At 49.7% G+C, this 16,472-nt stretch overlaps 1 protein-coding gene across 2 annotated transcripts in view; it reads right to left on the bottom strand.

Moving 5' to 3' along the window:
• tmem8b (transmembrane protein 8B) overlaps positions 1-16,472 on the bottom strand; it is a 97,513-nt gene that overhangs the window by 55,818 nt on the left and 25,223 nt on the right. For both annotated transcript variants that reach the window (XM_052019880.1, XM_052019881.1), the window contains exons 2-4: positions 7,679-7,868; positions 5,800-6,007; positions 1,940-2,073 (exon numbers count right to left, since the gene is read on the bottom strand). In XM_052019880.1, the coding sequence (XP_051875840.1) occupies positions 1,940-2,073; positions 5,800-6,007; positions 7,679-7,868 (532 nt within the window). The remainder of the gene's footprint in view (positions 1-1,939; positions 2,074-5,799; positions 6,008-7,678; positions 7,869-16,472) is intronic.

The following is a 16,472-nucleotide window of genomic DNA, read 5'->3' as shown; positions in this document are numbered from 1 at the left end:
TGCAGTCCTTCTGGTGAAGGTTCTCCCACAGTGCTGTTGGGGAGGGAGTTCTAGGGTTTAGACCCAGTAACAGTGAAGGAGGCTGCAGTGTGGCACTGTCTACAAAATGCACTTCAATTACTCACCCAGCTACTCTGACAGCACCTCCCAAACCCATGACCTCTCCCACCAAGGAGGACAAGGTGCAGGGGAACACCACCACCTGCAGGTTCCCCTCCCAGTCCCACACCATCCCGATTCAGAAATATGTCACCTCTCCTCCATCATCACTGGGTCCAAATCCTGGAGTTTTCCTCCTGTCCTTCAGCCCCAACCAACCTTCCCCAATCCCTCGCCCCTACCTTCCCACCGCCCCAGTTACCCCTGACTCCCTCCTCTCCAAATCCCTAAATGTCTCCTGAACCAATTTATTTCATGCATATCCATGGACAGGTACGTGGATAGGAAAGGTTTAGAGGGATATGGGCCAAATGCGGGCAAATGGGACTGGCTTAGATGGGCATCTTGGTCAGCATGGACCAGTTGGGCTGAAGGACCTGTTTCCATGCTGTGTGACTCTATGACTCTAAGACTCATATCCATCCATCCCATTACCCCACTCACCCGTCCCCATACCCCACCCACACCATCTCCTCTCCACATACAACTGAAAATGGGCAGGCACAGTAGTGTAGCGGTTAGCATAACGCTATTATAGCACCAGCGACCTGGGTTCAGTTCTGGCTGCTGTCTGTAAGGAATTTGTACGTTCTCCCTGTGGTCTGTGTGCTCTGGTTTCCTCCACATTTCCAGAGACGTACAGGTTAGGAAGTTGTGGGCATGCTATGTTGGCGCTGGAAGCGTGGCGACTCTTGCGGGCTGCCCCCAGAACACTCTACGCAAAAGATGTGTTTCACTGTGTGTTTCGATGTACATGTAACTAATAAAGAAATCTTATCTTAAAAGTTCGACTGACTTTCCTTTATATTCTAGGTCCCCTGATTATAAATATTCCCCTCCCCCAAACCTCAACCCCCTCCCCTCCCTGTCAACTCTAGTCAGGTGACCAGGCCCACGTCCCAGTGAGTGATTTACCACCTTCACAGTCCCTCACCTTGAGATCACTCAGACCCACTGCAGGATGAACTGAGCCCTGCTATTGCTTCACCATCCCCAGAGCAGTGAGACCACAACCCAGACAGGCAGCCAGTTGGCCGGAGAGGGTGGGGGGTGTGGGGCGGAGGGGTGGGCTGGGGGGCTTTATCCATTTCCCATAATGGCAACTGCAGCGGGAAGAGAATATAGAAACATAGAAAACCTCCAGCACAATACAGGCCCTTTGGCCCACAAAGCTGTGCCGTACATGTCCCTACCTTAGAAATTACTAGGCTTACCCATAGCCCTCTATTTTTCTCAGCTCCATGTACCTATCCAACAGTCTCTTAAAAGACCCTATCGTATCCGCCTCCACCACTGTTGCCGGCAGCCCATTCCACACACTCACCACTCTCTGATTAAAAAACTTACCCCTGACATCTCCTCTGTACCTACTCCCCAGCACCTTAAAACCTGTGTCCTCTTGTGGCCACCATTTCAGCCCTGGGGAAAAGCCTCTGACTATCCACATGATCAATACCTCTCATCATCTTATACACCACTTATCAGGTCACCTCTCATCCTCCGTCGCTCCAAGGAGAAAAGGCCAAGTTCCCTCAACCTGTTTTCATAAGGCATGCTCCCCAATCCAGGCAGCATCCTTGTAAATCTCCTCTGCACCTTTTCTATAGCTTCCACATCCTTCCTGTAGTGAGGTGACCAGAACTGAGCACAGTGCTCCAAGTGGGGTCTGACCAGGGTCCTATACAGCTGCAACAATATCTGCACAATGTGCACTCTCTCCTGCCCCATTATATCATCTGCTCAGTAACATTAGTTGAAGAGAATTCAGCAGCTCACTTACTTGTAGAGCGCTGATCTGTTGTGGGCTGGGATCACCTGATCCATCACGTATCCAGGGTATAGGACCGGAATCCCAATCAGTTTCTGGACGATGAGCTGGGGTTGGAAGAGGTACTGGCATTCTTCGTAGAGGCCCTGAAGACAGAAGAGAAAGGAGAGATGTTGGTAAGTCCACATTTTTGGAGCATTGTGTTCAGTTTTGGTCGCCTTGCAAAAGGAAAGATGTTACTAAACTGGAAAGAGTGCAGAAAGGATTTACAAGGATGTTGCCAGGTCTCAAGGGACTGAGTTATAGAGAAAGGTTGGGCAGGTTAGGACTTTATTCCTTGGAGCATTGGAGACTGAGGGGTGATCTTATTGAGGTGCATAAAATCATGAGGGGCATAGATCGGGTGAATGCACTCAGTCTTTTTTCCAGGGTTGGGGAATCAAGAACTAGAGGGCACAGGTTTAAGGTGAGAGGGGAAAGACTCAAAAAGGATCTGAGGGGCAACTTTTTGACCCTGAGAGTTGTCCGTCTATGGAATGAGAAGTGGTTGAGACAGGTACAAGAACAACATTTAAAAGACGCCTGGACAGGTACATCGATAGGAAAGGTTTAGAGGGATATGGGCCAAATGGGACTAGCTCAGGTAGGCAAATTGGTCAGCATGGACGTGCTGGACTGAAGGGCCCTTTTCCGTGCTGTATAACTCTATAACTCTATGACTCTATAACTTAGATCAGTGTGGTAGTTACATAGCTGTGCGACGAGTGTGTAAGCAAGTCAGTCTTGGAACAACTTTTAGAATCTTGGGATTGGAACTGTAGAAGTGTGGTGATGGTTCTGTTTACCCAGCAGCAAGCTGAAGCACAGCAAGCTCCCACAAACACCAACGTGATGCTAATGTCTGGATGGCCCTGAGCTTTAGTGGTGTTGAATCATCGAGTCTTCCAGCAGAGAAACAGCCCATTCATCCACTGACCAGCAAGTACCATCAGTACCAATCTCATTTACCAGCACTTGGTCCACTGCCTTCTCAGCCTTGCCGATTCAGACACTTGTCCAGATGCTTCTTAAATGTCTGCTTCCAGCACCCCCTCAAACAGTGAGCTCCTAACATCAACCACCCTCTGGGTCACAAAATTCTTCCTCTAAAACTTTTACTCCTCACCCTAAATCTATGCCCTCTGGTCTTAGACACCTCTGCCATGGGGAAAGGTTTCTTACTGTACCCAATCTATGCCCCTCATACGTCTGTACACTTTTATCAGGTCCCCAGTCCTGATATAGGTCTCAAACTGAAACACTGACGATTCCTTTCCCTCCACAGATGCTGCCTGACCCGCTGAGTTCCTCCAACTGTTTTTGGCTTTGTTCCCCCTCAGCCTCCTTTGCTCCAGAGGAAACAAAACATAACCGAAACACTCCACCCCTGGCAACATTCCATCCCAGGTGACTCCTTCTCCAGCACTATCACATCCTCACTACAGTGCAGTGACCAGAACTGCACACAGTGGTCCTGCTGTGGTCTAACCAACATTTTATAAAGTTGTACCAAGACCTCCCTGCACATTTATTGTATTCCCCAGCTAATGAAGGTAAGGAAGCTGAGCACCTTCCTCATCACCCCATCTGCTGGTGCTCCTGCTTTCAGGGATCTATAGACTTGTACACCAAGGTCCCTCTGTTCCTCAATACTCCCCAGTGCCCCACTATTCATTGTGTTTGTACTACCCTTATTAGACCCCCAAAATGCATCAGCTCACACTTACCAAGATTAAGCTCCATCTGCCATTTCCCTGCCCAACTTACCAGCCGATCAATACCGTTCCGTAGACTGACTAACCTCCCCATGATCAACACCACCAATTTTTGTGTCAAATACAAATTTAGTAATCAAACCGTCCCAGCTGAAATCTCCAGCCACTTTTTCATCAGTGAATGCAGATGAAGGGTATTCACGTAACCCACATCCCCTGACCCCATGCACTGTTTGCCCCTTTGGTCCTCTATGGGCCCCAATTTTTCCCTTGTTACCCTCTTGCTCTGAACATATAAAATGCCTTGGGATTTTCCTTAATCTTCTCTGTCGATGATAGTCCATGGACCCTCTTTACCCTCCTTATTTCTTTATTAAGCATCCCCCAATACTCTCCATACTCCTGAAGGCCATAGCCATTTTCAGAGTCCATCATATTTTTCCATTTTTTAATCAAACCCTTGACGTCCAAAGTTGCCTCTTCTTTACCCCAAAAGGGAACAGGTTGGCCCTGATTTTGGGTTGAGGCCAGTGGATGCACCACCCATCCACTCACCCCTTCCCTTCCCACCATCCAAGGACCCAACCAGTCCTTCCAGGTGAAGCAGTCATTCACTTGCACTCCTTCCAGACCAGTGTCCTACATTCGATATTCACAATATGGTCTCCTCTACGCAGGAGAAACCCAACACCGATTGGGTGAGGGCTTTGCCCACCACCTGCATTCAGTCCACAGGTTGATCCTGAGCTTCCCGTCCCTGGCCACTCTAATTCTCCGTCCATTCTGATATCTCTAACTGTGGCGTCCTGTACTGTCACAATGAAGCCCAATGCAAGTTCAAGGAAGAGCACCTCATCTTCCGTCTGGGGATATTGCAGCCTTCCGGAAGCAATATCAAATTCTGCAACTTCAGGTGGCTCACTTTCTCTGTCTGTATCACAATTGGCCACTTCTGCTCTATGTCATCCATGGCTAACACGAGGGGACATAATTTTAAGGTGATTGGAGGAAGGTATAAGGGGATGTCAGGGGTAAGTTTCGTACACAAAGAGTGGTGGGTGCGTGGAACGCACTGCCGGCAGAGGTTGTGGGGGCAGATACATTGGGGACATTTAAGAGACTCTTAGATAGACACATGAATGATAGAAAAATAGGGGGCTATGTGGGAGGGAAGGGTTAGATAGATCTTAGAGCAGGATACAACGTCAGCACAACATTGTGGGCTGAAGGGCCTGTACTGTGCTGTAATGTTCAATGTTCTATGTTCTATCTGTGATATTGGCTCAGTTTCTCTCTATCTCTATTAGCACAGGGTGACCCACTGGGTCTCACTATTAGCAACACATCACACGACATTGTCCACGTTATCACCTTCTAACTGCCCCCATTAAACCATTGACCTGATGACCCCTGCAATTTATCCCCTTGGCAACCCTGTCCTCATCTTAACACAAATATCCCCTTTGTCCCATCCATTCCTGTCTACACCTCTCGTTGCCTCGGTAAAGCAGCCAACAAGACCCCACCCGCCCCAGACATTCTCTCTTCTCCCCCCTCCCATCAGGCAGAAAATACAAAAGCCTGAAAGCCGGTACCACCGGGCTCAAGGACAGCTTCTATCCCGCTGTTATAAGACTATTGAACGGTCCCCTAGTACGATCAGATGGACTCTTGACCTCACAATCTACTTCGTCATGACCTTGCACCTTATTGCCTGCCTGCACTGCACTTTCTCTGTAACTGGAACACTTTATTCTGCATTCTGTTATTGTTTTCCCTTGTACTACCTCAATGCACCGATGTGAAATGATCTGTATGGATGGCACACAAAACAAAGTCTTTCACTGTACCTCAGTACATGTGAGAATACTGAACCAATTCACCAATTCCTTCCAACATCTACCCTGCAACTTGAAACTACCTTTGCTTTCGTCTCTCTTCCCCAGTTCTAATGAAGGGTCTTCAACCTGACACAACCTGCTGAGTGTCTCTGGATTTTTCTGCTTTTATTTTGGACTTTCAGCATCTGCATTTGTGGTGACTTTCTCTGGAGACCCACGCTCTTCCCGGCCATCAGCTGCTCCAATGCTCTGACATCATGTGGTCCATAGCACTTACCTTGACTGATATCTTCCCTCGATCCTTCGGTAGGTGCGCGGCCAGGAACCAGTCTCCTGGGAGCGGGCTGGTGATGTTAAAAACACCCGTTGTGCGGTTTGGTAAATTCCAGGTCAGAGTCACCGCGAAGGATCCCGGCACAATGGTATCTGCCGGGAAGCGGGTGTGGAGAGGGTTAATAACGGGCGGAGCTCCGGACCTGAAGTATCTGGTGGAGAGGAGCGAGAGAATCAGAGGTGGGAGGCAGAGGGGTTTAGGCAGAGAATTCCTCAGCTTAAGGCCTCAGCTGCCAAGGGCAGGGATGTCCGAGTTTAGATTTTAGATGTTTCTTATTTTTTGAGGATTTCAGCATCGATCTACAGGTCTTCCTGGGTTACAAACGCCCGACTTACAGACAGCCCGTACAGAGGAACGAGCGCCTGGGAGACTGGCGGGATGGGTGGGGACGGATTTATCCACTGCTGCGGGGCTGCAGGCATCCGGTTAGCGTAACGTTATTACAGCGCCAGCGACCCAGGTTCAATTCCGGCCGCTGCCTGTAAGGAGTCTGTACGCTCTCCCCGTGTCTGCGTGGGTTTCCTCCGGGTGCTCCGGTTTCCTCCCACATTCCAAAGACGTACGGGTTAGGAAGTTGTGGGCATGCTATGTTGGCGCCGGAAGCGTGGCGACACTTGCGGGCTGCCCCCAGAACACTCTACGCAAAAGATGCATTTCACTGTGTGTTTTGATGTACGTGTGACTAATAAAGATACGTTATCTTATCTTATTTCCCCGCGCCTTCCCTCCCCACCCTCCCTGAACCGCAACATTCAGGGGCTGGGTGGAGCCGATCAAAGCTGGGAGCGCTGAGCGGACTCACCCACCGAGACCTGCTGGCTCTCCTGTCACAGCTGTCCCTGTGACCCGCTCCCACACACTGTTCCTGTTCGCTCCCCTACTTCGGGTTACCAACAGTCCTCAGAAACGGAAGCCTCAAACAATCTGCTGGAGGAACTCAGCAGTTCGAGCAGCATCTGCGGAGGAGGGGAAGGAACTGTCGACGTTTCGGGTTGAGACCCTGCGTCAGGACTGAGAGTGGAGAAGGGAGACGGCTGGTATAAAGAGGAGAAGAGGGGGAGGGGAGGGAGACTGGAGTCCGAGGCGGTTGGTGGACTGAGGAGGGGGGTGAGATGATAGGCAGGTAATGACAGGTAGGGGTGGAGTTGGGAGACAGTGGCAGAGAAAAGAGACAGAGGTGTGGGAGGGGAGCGAAGGGTGGTTGGAGGCAGCCCAAAACATCGACAATCCCTTCCCCCCTGCCCCCGCAGATGCTGCTCGACCCGCTGAGTTCCTCCAGCAGATTGTTTGTTGCTCCAGATTCCAGTGTCTGCCGTCTCCTGTGTCTCTCAGGAACAGAACCCTGTTGTAAGCCAGGGAACAGCTGTAAGGACAACATTTACTGCCCATCTCTGATTTATTTTCCAAAAATATACGGTGAATCACATTATTTAAACTCCACAGCTGCCGGAGTGGGATTTGAACTCAGTCGACTCCTGTGGATTAATTTAACCACTGCGCCACCACCATTTGAGGGATAGATCTGGAGATCAGGAATTCCTGCCACATGGCTGAGGGAGAAGGGCGCAGTTGAAGGTCTCACAAAAGCCGACCCTTCGCACTGAGTCTCAGCTTGGAGGCCCTGCTCCAGTCTCTGGAGTCAGACTTGAACCCACGACCTTCTGGACTCAGCGATGTATCGCTGTGCGGAGGGTGTGAGGAGACTCATGTGCGGCATAAACACCAACAGGGTTGAAGGATGTGTGAAATCCATGTGCGTGCGTTCGAGCCTTTCCCACCTCCCCCTTTCCCGACAGATATAACCCCGCTGGGGACCACTCACACGGTGATGTCTCGATCCGGACAGGAGTCGCCAAAGCTGCCTCCTTGCTCCTTGAAGGTGATCAGGTTCCAGACGGCCACCACCGTGTCCTCGGGCACGTGGAAATGGAAGAGCTCGGCGCTGGTGAAGGAGGTGAAGGCGTTGAGCTTGCGGGGGGTCCTGGTGAAGTAGTCGGTGACAAAGAGGCAGTCTGGGAAAGGAAGAGGGAGAGGGGCAGAAGGTTCAGCGAGGGCCGTGAAAAATCAGCTCTTGCCTGGGTTGGGTGGGTTAATTATACCCTGCAAGTTGCCCCTAGTGTGTGGTGAGTGGTAGAATCTGGGGGGAGTTGATGGAAGTGGGGGGAGAATAAAATGGGACCAGTGTAGAATTAGTGCAAAATGGCTGGTTAATGGTCAGCATAGACTCAGTGGGCCAAAGGGCCAGACTCCATGCTGTGGGTCTCACGTCTCAATGACCAGCCATTGCAAGGGAGGCTGTTGGGCCCGTTGTCTTGGTGCTATCCCTCAGTCTATGTTGCTTGGCTCCCAGTGAACTGGGTGTTGGAAATGTGGCACCTGAGAACAACAGAGCAGGATAGATGGTGAAGCATCTGCCCCTGGCTGTGATCCCTCAGCTGAGACAACCTGAGGCACTGAGTCGGCTGGAAAGCCCATGACAGCTGCTCCACCAGGCACAACAGAGGGAACACACCAGGAGCGCGTTCAGCAGTCAGCCCTGGGAACCTGTGGAAGGAATGTCCATTGGTGCTTCTAACCTGCTCTCTCTCCACAGTTGCAAATCTTTTCCTTTCAAGGGTTCGATGTGATACTGTGGAGTGAACCTTACTCTGTGCCAATCTGCCTTATCTCAGGCCTGGGTGAGTTCAATGGGAAAAGAGCAAGAGGCAGAGGGAGAGGGAGCTTCACTCTGTGTCTGACCCTGGGAGTGTGTGATGGGACGGTGTAGAGGGAGCTTCACTCTGTGTCTGACCCCGGGAGTGTGTGATGGGACGGTGTAGAGGGAGCTTCACTCTGTGTCTGACCCCGGGAGTGTGTGATGGGACGGTGTAGAGGGAGCTTCACTCTGTGTCTGACCCATGCAGTAATTCACCTTTGAGGATTTGAATGTCACTGTCATGCTGAATTGGGAACATTCCATCCCTTTGGAACTAACAACACTTACTTGATGAGCACAAGGTAAATTTAAACACCATCTGCTTTGTACTCGCTGCTTAGATGTAGGCAACAGCTTGTCCTGAGGTTCACAGAGTGCTGGATCTGTAACTATAGCCAGCTCTTGCTGTACCAGCATGAAACTCTTGAGCCTCCAGCCTGGTTATCTCTCCTGTGCTCGGATTGATCTTGGGAAACAGTTGGACAGTACAAAAAAGATGAACGGACAGCTAAGGGAGAGAGAGAGACAGAGCCAGGTCTCCTTCCAAGTGAAGCAGACAACCATAGACTTCATCCAGTGTACAACACGCACTGCTCACACTGGCCTCCTTTGTACTGGAGAAACCAAGCACAAAATGGTTGACCACTTTGTAGGTCACCCTCACTCAGTTGCAAGCGGTGGCCCTGAACTTCTGATCACTTTAATTCACCCACTCTGACCTAGAACATAGAACGTGGAACAGTACAGCACTGGACAGGCCATTCGGCCCATGATGTTGTGCCAATCTTGGTGCCAATTTATACTAAATTGGCTCTTCCTGTGTATCATTCATATCCATTCCCTTCATATTCATGTGTCTGTCTAAAAGCCTCTCAAACTCCACTAAACTACCTGCTTCCACTGCTACCCCTGGTAACAAATTCCAGGCACCCACCACTCGCTGCGTGAAACACTTGCCCCTCACGTCACCTTTAAACTCCCCCCCCCTCTAACTTTAAAAGCATGTCCTCTGGTGTTTGACATTTCTACCCTGGGGAAAAGATTCTGACTGTCTACCATGTCTCTGCCTCTCATAATTTTAAAATCCTCTATCAGGTCTCCCCTCAGCCTCCGACGCTCCAGGAAAAACAACCCCAGTTTGCCAACCTCTTTTTACAGCCCATACCCTCTAATCCAGGCAGCATCCTGGTGAACCTCTTCTGCACCCTCTCCACAGTCTCCACATCCAGACCTCTCTGTCCACAGCCTCTGGGTCCATCAATAAGAGTCCTAGAGTCCTACAGCACGGAAACAGGCCCTTCGGCCCATCACATCCATGCCGACCATCATGTACTATACAAATTTCACTTGCCAGCACTTTGCCCAAAGCCCTCTCGGCCTTGGTGATTGAAGTGCTCATTCAGATACTTCTTAACTGTGCTTCCAGTTTCCAACCCCCTCTGGGGGAGAAAGATCCCTCTCAGATCCCCTCTAAACCCCTAATCCCCTAATATAAACTGATGCCCTCCAGTTTTAGATTCCTCTGCAATGAGGAAAAGTTTCAAATTATCTACCCCATCTACCCCCCACCCTCATAATTTTGTGTACATCTCTATCAGGCCTCCCCTCAGCCTCCTTCGCTCCAGTGAGAACAGACCCAGCCTCTCTAGTCTCTCCTCTGAACTGAAACGCTCCATCCCAGTCAACGCCCTGGTGAATCTCCTCTACACCCCATCCAGTCCAGTCACAGCTTGGAAAACAGCACCTCACCTTCTAACCTGACATGCAACAACCCTCCAGACTCAACGTCAAGTTCACTATTCCAGGTAAGGACTCTGTTGACCCCATTTTCTCCTCCTCCGGACCCAGCGTTTGGTTCTGGTGTGTTTCCATCACTGCCTCCTCTTACCGGGCACCAGTATCCTCTGTGTCATTAAACCTCTCCTGCCTTCTGCCCTACATTTTCTGCCCTCCTCTCCTTCTGACTACCTTAAGACCTGTTACATCTCTAAGGTAATGAGAGATCCTCGGACAGGAGCAGGTCTTGTGTTGCTAGACCTGCAGAATGGTTTCAGAAGTTTATTTGAGGGAAAGAGAGAAATGAGAGGTGGGAGAGTTGGGGGAAGAAAGACAGGCAGACACAGAATGGAGGACAGAGAGAAAGGCTGAGAGAGAGAGAGAGAGAGAGAGAGAGAGATGTAGATAGATAGATAGAGAAAGGGCCATAGGACCAGACAGATAGATAAAGAGAGAGAGGGAGAGACCTAGACAAACAGATGGATAGAAATAGAGAGAGAGAGAGAGAGAAAACTAGACAGATATGGATGGGTAGGTAGAGAGATAGATAAAGAGAGAACCTAGACAGACAGATGAACAGGGAGAGAGAGGGGGAGAGAGAGAAAGTAGATAGATAGATAGATAGATAGATAGATAGATAGATAGATAGATAGATAGATAGATAGATAGATAGATAGATTGATAGATAGACAGACAGAAGAGAGAGACCTAGAGAGAGTGAGAAAACAGTGAGAGAGATATATGGAGAGAAAGAGACAAACAGACAGAGAGGATTTACTCTGAACTTAGCCCCTGCAGCCAAGTACCACATTGCAGTAAGTGTGTTACTGACAAAGGTACCTTCTGACACTGAACCCAACTTGGATGCTGAAATGTCAGCTGTTTCTCCCTCCACATATGCTGCCTGACCTGCTGGGTGTTCCCAGCTCTTCCTGATTTTATTTCCGATTTCCAGGATCTGGAGTTTGTTTGACTTTCGCAGCTTGGATCCACTTGGGAACTGTGAACTAGAACGTTCATATTGCCTCTGTATCATAGATTCCTAAATGGTATGAAAGAGCTTTGTGGAAGTGGGAAAGGCATTTGAAGTTATTTATAATGATGACGCATCACTGTAGCTCGCCCATTCCAACCTCCGATAGCTGGTCTTGTGGACATTATCATCACAGCCAGCAAAAGGCCCCACCTGCCCGGGACATTCTCTCTTCTCTCCTCTTCCATTGGGTAGAAGATACAAGAGTCTGAGGGCACGTACCACCAGACTGAGGGACAGCTTCTACCCCACTGTGATAAGACTATTGAACTGTCTCCTTATACGATGAGATGGACTCTGACCTCACGATCTACCTTGTTGTGACCTTGCACCTTATTGCACTGCATTTTCTCTGTAGCTGTGACACTTTACTCTGTACTGTTATTGTTTTTACCTGTACTACATCAATGCACTCTGTACTAACTCCATGTAACTGCACTGTGTAATGAATTGACCTGTACGATCGGTTTGTAAGACAAGTTTTTCACTGGACCTCGGTACAAGTGACAATAATAAACCAATCCCAATACCAAATGCCTTTGGCCTGTTTGTTCAGGGTGAGTAAGAACTCACTGCTGCCCCTGTTTACAGACCAGAGATCAGAGGCTCCCTGCAGGCGACAGGAGCAGACTGAGCCACCAAACCTGTCTCCCATTCTAATCCCAGTGAATCCCAGTTCTTGTGGAGACACAGGAGACTGCAGGTGTTGGAATCTGGAGCAACAACCGATCTGCTGGAGGAACTCAGCAGGTCGAGCAGCATCTGTGGGGGGAAAGGATTTGTTGAAACCCTGCATCAGGGTCAGCACATTCCAGTTCCTGTACTCGGCCAGTACTGAACAGGCACCGTAATTCCCAGCATCCATGACACCACATTTCTTGGGAATAGAACGTGATCTCATCTATTGAATGTAAACAGAGGGAATGTGGTCTCTGACCAACAGTGCATGAGCAATTGGTTTACTGGCGATATGACATCAGAAATAATAACAGTAAGATATCAACATAAGTAATCTGTCTATTAATATCCAAATCCAATTATGTATGCTAGGATCAATGTTTAAACACATTTATTGATCAACACATAGATGGAGAACAGAAACATTCAGGCCAGTTTCGAGCTCAGGCCAATTGCATAACAAAATGAAAAACAATACTTTCATTGGTCTGATTTATCCAATGGGATTGACTGCAGGGACTGGGTTATCCAATTGGTGGATTGTCGGGGTGAACCACCCAATGAGATTTACACAAGGTCTCGGGTTACCTAAAAGGATGGCCAGTAGGCAGTGAGTTAACCAATGGGGTTTAATGATAGGGGTTGTTATCCAATAGAACTTTGGGGCTGTCTCCTAATAGTGTAAATAGAGTTACCCAATGGGATTTAAAGTAGGATTTGAGGTATCCAATAGGATAGCTGGAAGGCAGTGAGATACCCAATGGGGTTTACCATAGGGGTTAAGTTATCCAATAAGGGAACTTTGGGGGTGCTTCCTAATAGAGTGGATAGTTACCCAATGGGATTAACAGCAAGGTTTTGATTACCCAATGGGATTTAAAGTAGGGTTTGAGTTACCCAATGGGATGGCTGGTAGGCAGTGAGATACCCAGGGTGAGGGTGAGGGTGAGGGTGAGGGTGAGAGGGTGAGAAGGTGAGGGTGAGATGGTGAGAGGTTGAGAAGGTGAGGGTGAGAGGGTGAGAGGGTGAGGGTAAGGGTGAGGGTGAGAGTACTGGTAGAGAAAGGGGGGACCTCAAGGCTGCGTCCTCAGCCCTCTACTCTACTCCCTATACACTCATGACTGTGTGGCCAGATTCTGCTCTAACTCCATCTACAAGTTTGCAGATGATACCACCGTTGTAGGCCGTATCTCAAACAGTGATGAGTCAGAGTACAGGAAGGAGATAGAGAGCTTAGTGGAATGGTGTCATGACAACAACCTTTCCCTCAATGTCAACAAAACAAAAGAGCTGGTCATTGACTTCAGGAAAGGGGGAAGTGTACATGCACCTGTCTACATCAATGGTGCTGAGGTCAAGAGGGTTGAGAGCTTCAAGTTCCTGGGAGTGAACATCACCAACAACCTGTCCTGGACAAACCATGTGGATGCCACGGCCAAGAAAGCTCACCAGCGCCTCTACTTCCTCAGGAGGCTAAAGAAATTTGGTTTGTCCCCTTTGACTCTCACCAACTTTTACCGATCCACCATAGAAAGCATCCTACCTGGATGTATCATGGCTTGGTACGGCAACTGCTCTGCCGAGGACCGCAAGAAGCTGCAGAGAGTTGTGGGGACAGCCCAGCGCAATACGGACACCAGTCTCCCCTCCTTGGACTCTCGCTGTCTTGGTGTAGCAGCCAGCATAATCAAAGACCCCACCCACCCAGGACATTCTCTCTTCTCTCCTCTTCCATCAGGTAGAAGATACAGGAGCCTGAGGGCATGTACCACCAGACTTAAGGACAGCTTCTACCCCACTGTGATAAGACTATTGAACGGTTCCCTTATACAATCAGATGGACTCTGACCTCACGATCTACCTTGTTGTGACCTTGCACCTTATTGCACTGCACTTTCTCTGTAGCTGTGACACTTTACTCTGTACTGTTATTGTTTTTCCCTGTACTACATCAATGCACTCTGTACTAACTCAATGTAACTGCACTGTGTAATGAATTGACCTGTACGATCGGTGTGCAAGACAAGTTTTTCACTGTACCTCGGTACAAGTGACAATAATAAACCAATCCCAATACCAATAAGAGGGAGTAAGTGAGAAAGTGGGGAGGAGGCAGAGGCAATGGGAGAGAATGAGGTGGAAAGAGAGTGGGGGAAAGAGAGAAGGAGTGAGTAAGAGTTAGAGATGAGGAGAGAGAGTGTGAGAGAAAGAGCAAGGGAAGAGGGAGAGGCTGAAGAGAGCACTTTAATTAGGCTGTATTTGGAGCATTGTGTGCAGTTCTGGTCACCCCATTACAGGAAGGGTGTGGAGACTGTGGAGAGGGTACAGAGGAGGTTCACCAGGATGTTGCCTGGATTAGAGGGCATGAGCTATAAGGAGAGGTTGGACAAACTTGTGTTGTTTTCACTGGAGCATCGGAGGCTGAGGGGAGACCTGATAGAGGTTTATAAAATCATGAGAGGCATAGATAGGGTAGATAGAGTCTTTTCCCCAGGGTAGAAATGTCAAATACTAGAGGGCCTAGCTTTAAGGTGAGAGGGGGAAAGTTTAAAGGAGATGTGTGGGGCAAGTTTATTTACACACAGAGCAATGGGTGCCTGGAACGGGCTGCCAGGGTGGTGGTGGAAACAGGCGCTATAGTGGGGTTTGGGGCATTTAGACAGGCACTTAATACGCAGGGAATGGAGGGGTATGGATCATGGGCAGATGGGATTAGATTAATTTGGCAACACGGTCGGCACAGACATGGTGGGCCGAAGGGCCTGTTGGTCTACATTCTATAGAGAGAGAGAGAGAGAGAGAGAGAGAGAGAGAGGGAGGGAGGGAGGGGGGGAGCGGTCAGTATGTCTGTCAGTGTGCGTCAGATGATGGATAGGGATGTCCTTTGGGGATGTTATTCAGTGTGATGTCAGCACAGAGCTGTGTTTATGATGTTGCCTCAGCTCTGACTCAGCCTGGTTACAAACACCTCACTATCCTTCAGTGTTGACCGAGCCGTCACTGAATTGTTATCAGTCTGTCACGGTGCTGCTGGCAGACACAAATCGAATCCTCTCCTGCCCACCCCCTCGCTGCACACACCACAGCAACAGCAGCCTGCAGTTAGAAGCATTTTCAGTCCTGCAATTGACACAATGGACATGAGATATGTCAGAAAACCTGACCTAAAGCTGAGCCACCTTAGGTGTTATCAGAGGGCTGACCAATGACTGGGCACAGAAATGGATTGGGTCCATCGGGTCGAGGAGGAGAGAGGGTGCCCAGAGGTTGGCAGAAGGGAGCCATTTATAAGTAAATGGTTGCAAGCAAAAGAAGGTCAACTGTTGTACCATGTGGAAGATAGAGGGGACAGTTACAGTGAGGGGTGTTACAGGGAGGGGTGAAGGGTGAGTCAGTGTTACAGTGAGGGGTGTGGGGTGTGTCAGAGTGTTACAGTGAGGGGTGTGGGGTGTGTCAGAGTGTTGCAGTGAGGGGTGTGGGGTGTATCAGAGTGTTGCAGTGAGGGGTGTGGGGTGTATCAGAGTGTTACAGTGAGGGGTGTGGGGTGTGTCAGAGTGTTGCAGTGAGGGGTGTGGGGTGTATCAGAGTGTTGCAGTGAGGGGTGTGGGGTGTGTCAGTGTTACAGAGAGGGGTGAAGGGTGAGTCAGTGTTACAGTGAGGGGTGTGGGGTGTGTCAGTGTTACAGTGAGAGGTGTGGGGTGAGTCAGTGTTACAGAGAGGGGTGAAGGGTGAGTCAGTGTTACAGTGAGAGGTGTGGGGTGTGGGGTGTATCAGTGTTACAGTGAGGGGTGTGGGGTGTGGGGTGTATCAGAGTGTTACAGTGAGGGGTGTGGGGTGTGGGGTGTATCAGAGTGTTACAGTGAGGGCTGTGGGGTGTATCAGAGTGTTACAGTGAGGGCTGTGGGGTGTGGGGTGTATCAGTGTTACAGTGAGGGGTGTGGGGTGTATCAGAGTGTTGCAGTGAGGGGTGTGGGGTGTATCAGAGTGTTGCAGTGAGGGGTGTGGGGTGTGTCAGTGTTACAGAGAGGGGTGAAGGGTGAGTCAGTGTTACAGTGAGGGGTGTGGGGTGTATCAGAGTGTTACAGTGAGGGGTGTGGGGTGTATCAGAGTGTTGCAGTGAGGGGTGTGGGGTGTGTCAGTGTTACAGAGAAGGGTGAAGGGTGAATCAGTGTTACAGTGAGGGGTGTGGGGTGTGTCAGAGTGTTGCAGTGAGGGGTGTGGGGTGTGTCAGTGTTACAGAGAAGGGTGAAGGGTGAGTCAGTGTTACAGTGAGGGGTGTGGGGTGTATCAAAGTGTTACAGTAAGGGGTGTGGGGTGTGGGGTGTATCAGAGTGTTACAGTGAGGGGTGTGGGGTGTGGGGTGTATCAGAGTGTTACAGTGAGGGGTGTGGGGTGTATCAGAGTGTTACAGTGAGGGGTGTGGGGTGTATCAGA

This window comes from Pristis pectinata, chromosome 7 (genome assembly GCF_009764475.1).
Source record: "Pristis pectinata isolate sPriPec2 chromosome 7, sPriPec2.1.pri, whole genome shotgun sequence".
NCBI classification, from domain to species: Eukaryota; Metazoa; Chordata; class Chondrichthyes; order Rhinopristiformes; family Pristidae; genus Pristis; species Pristis pectinata.
Note: the sequence above shows the minus strand (reverse complement) of the source record. Positions and strands in the feature narration are given on the sequence as shown.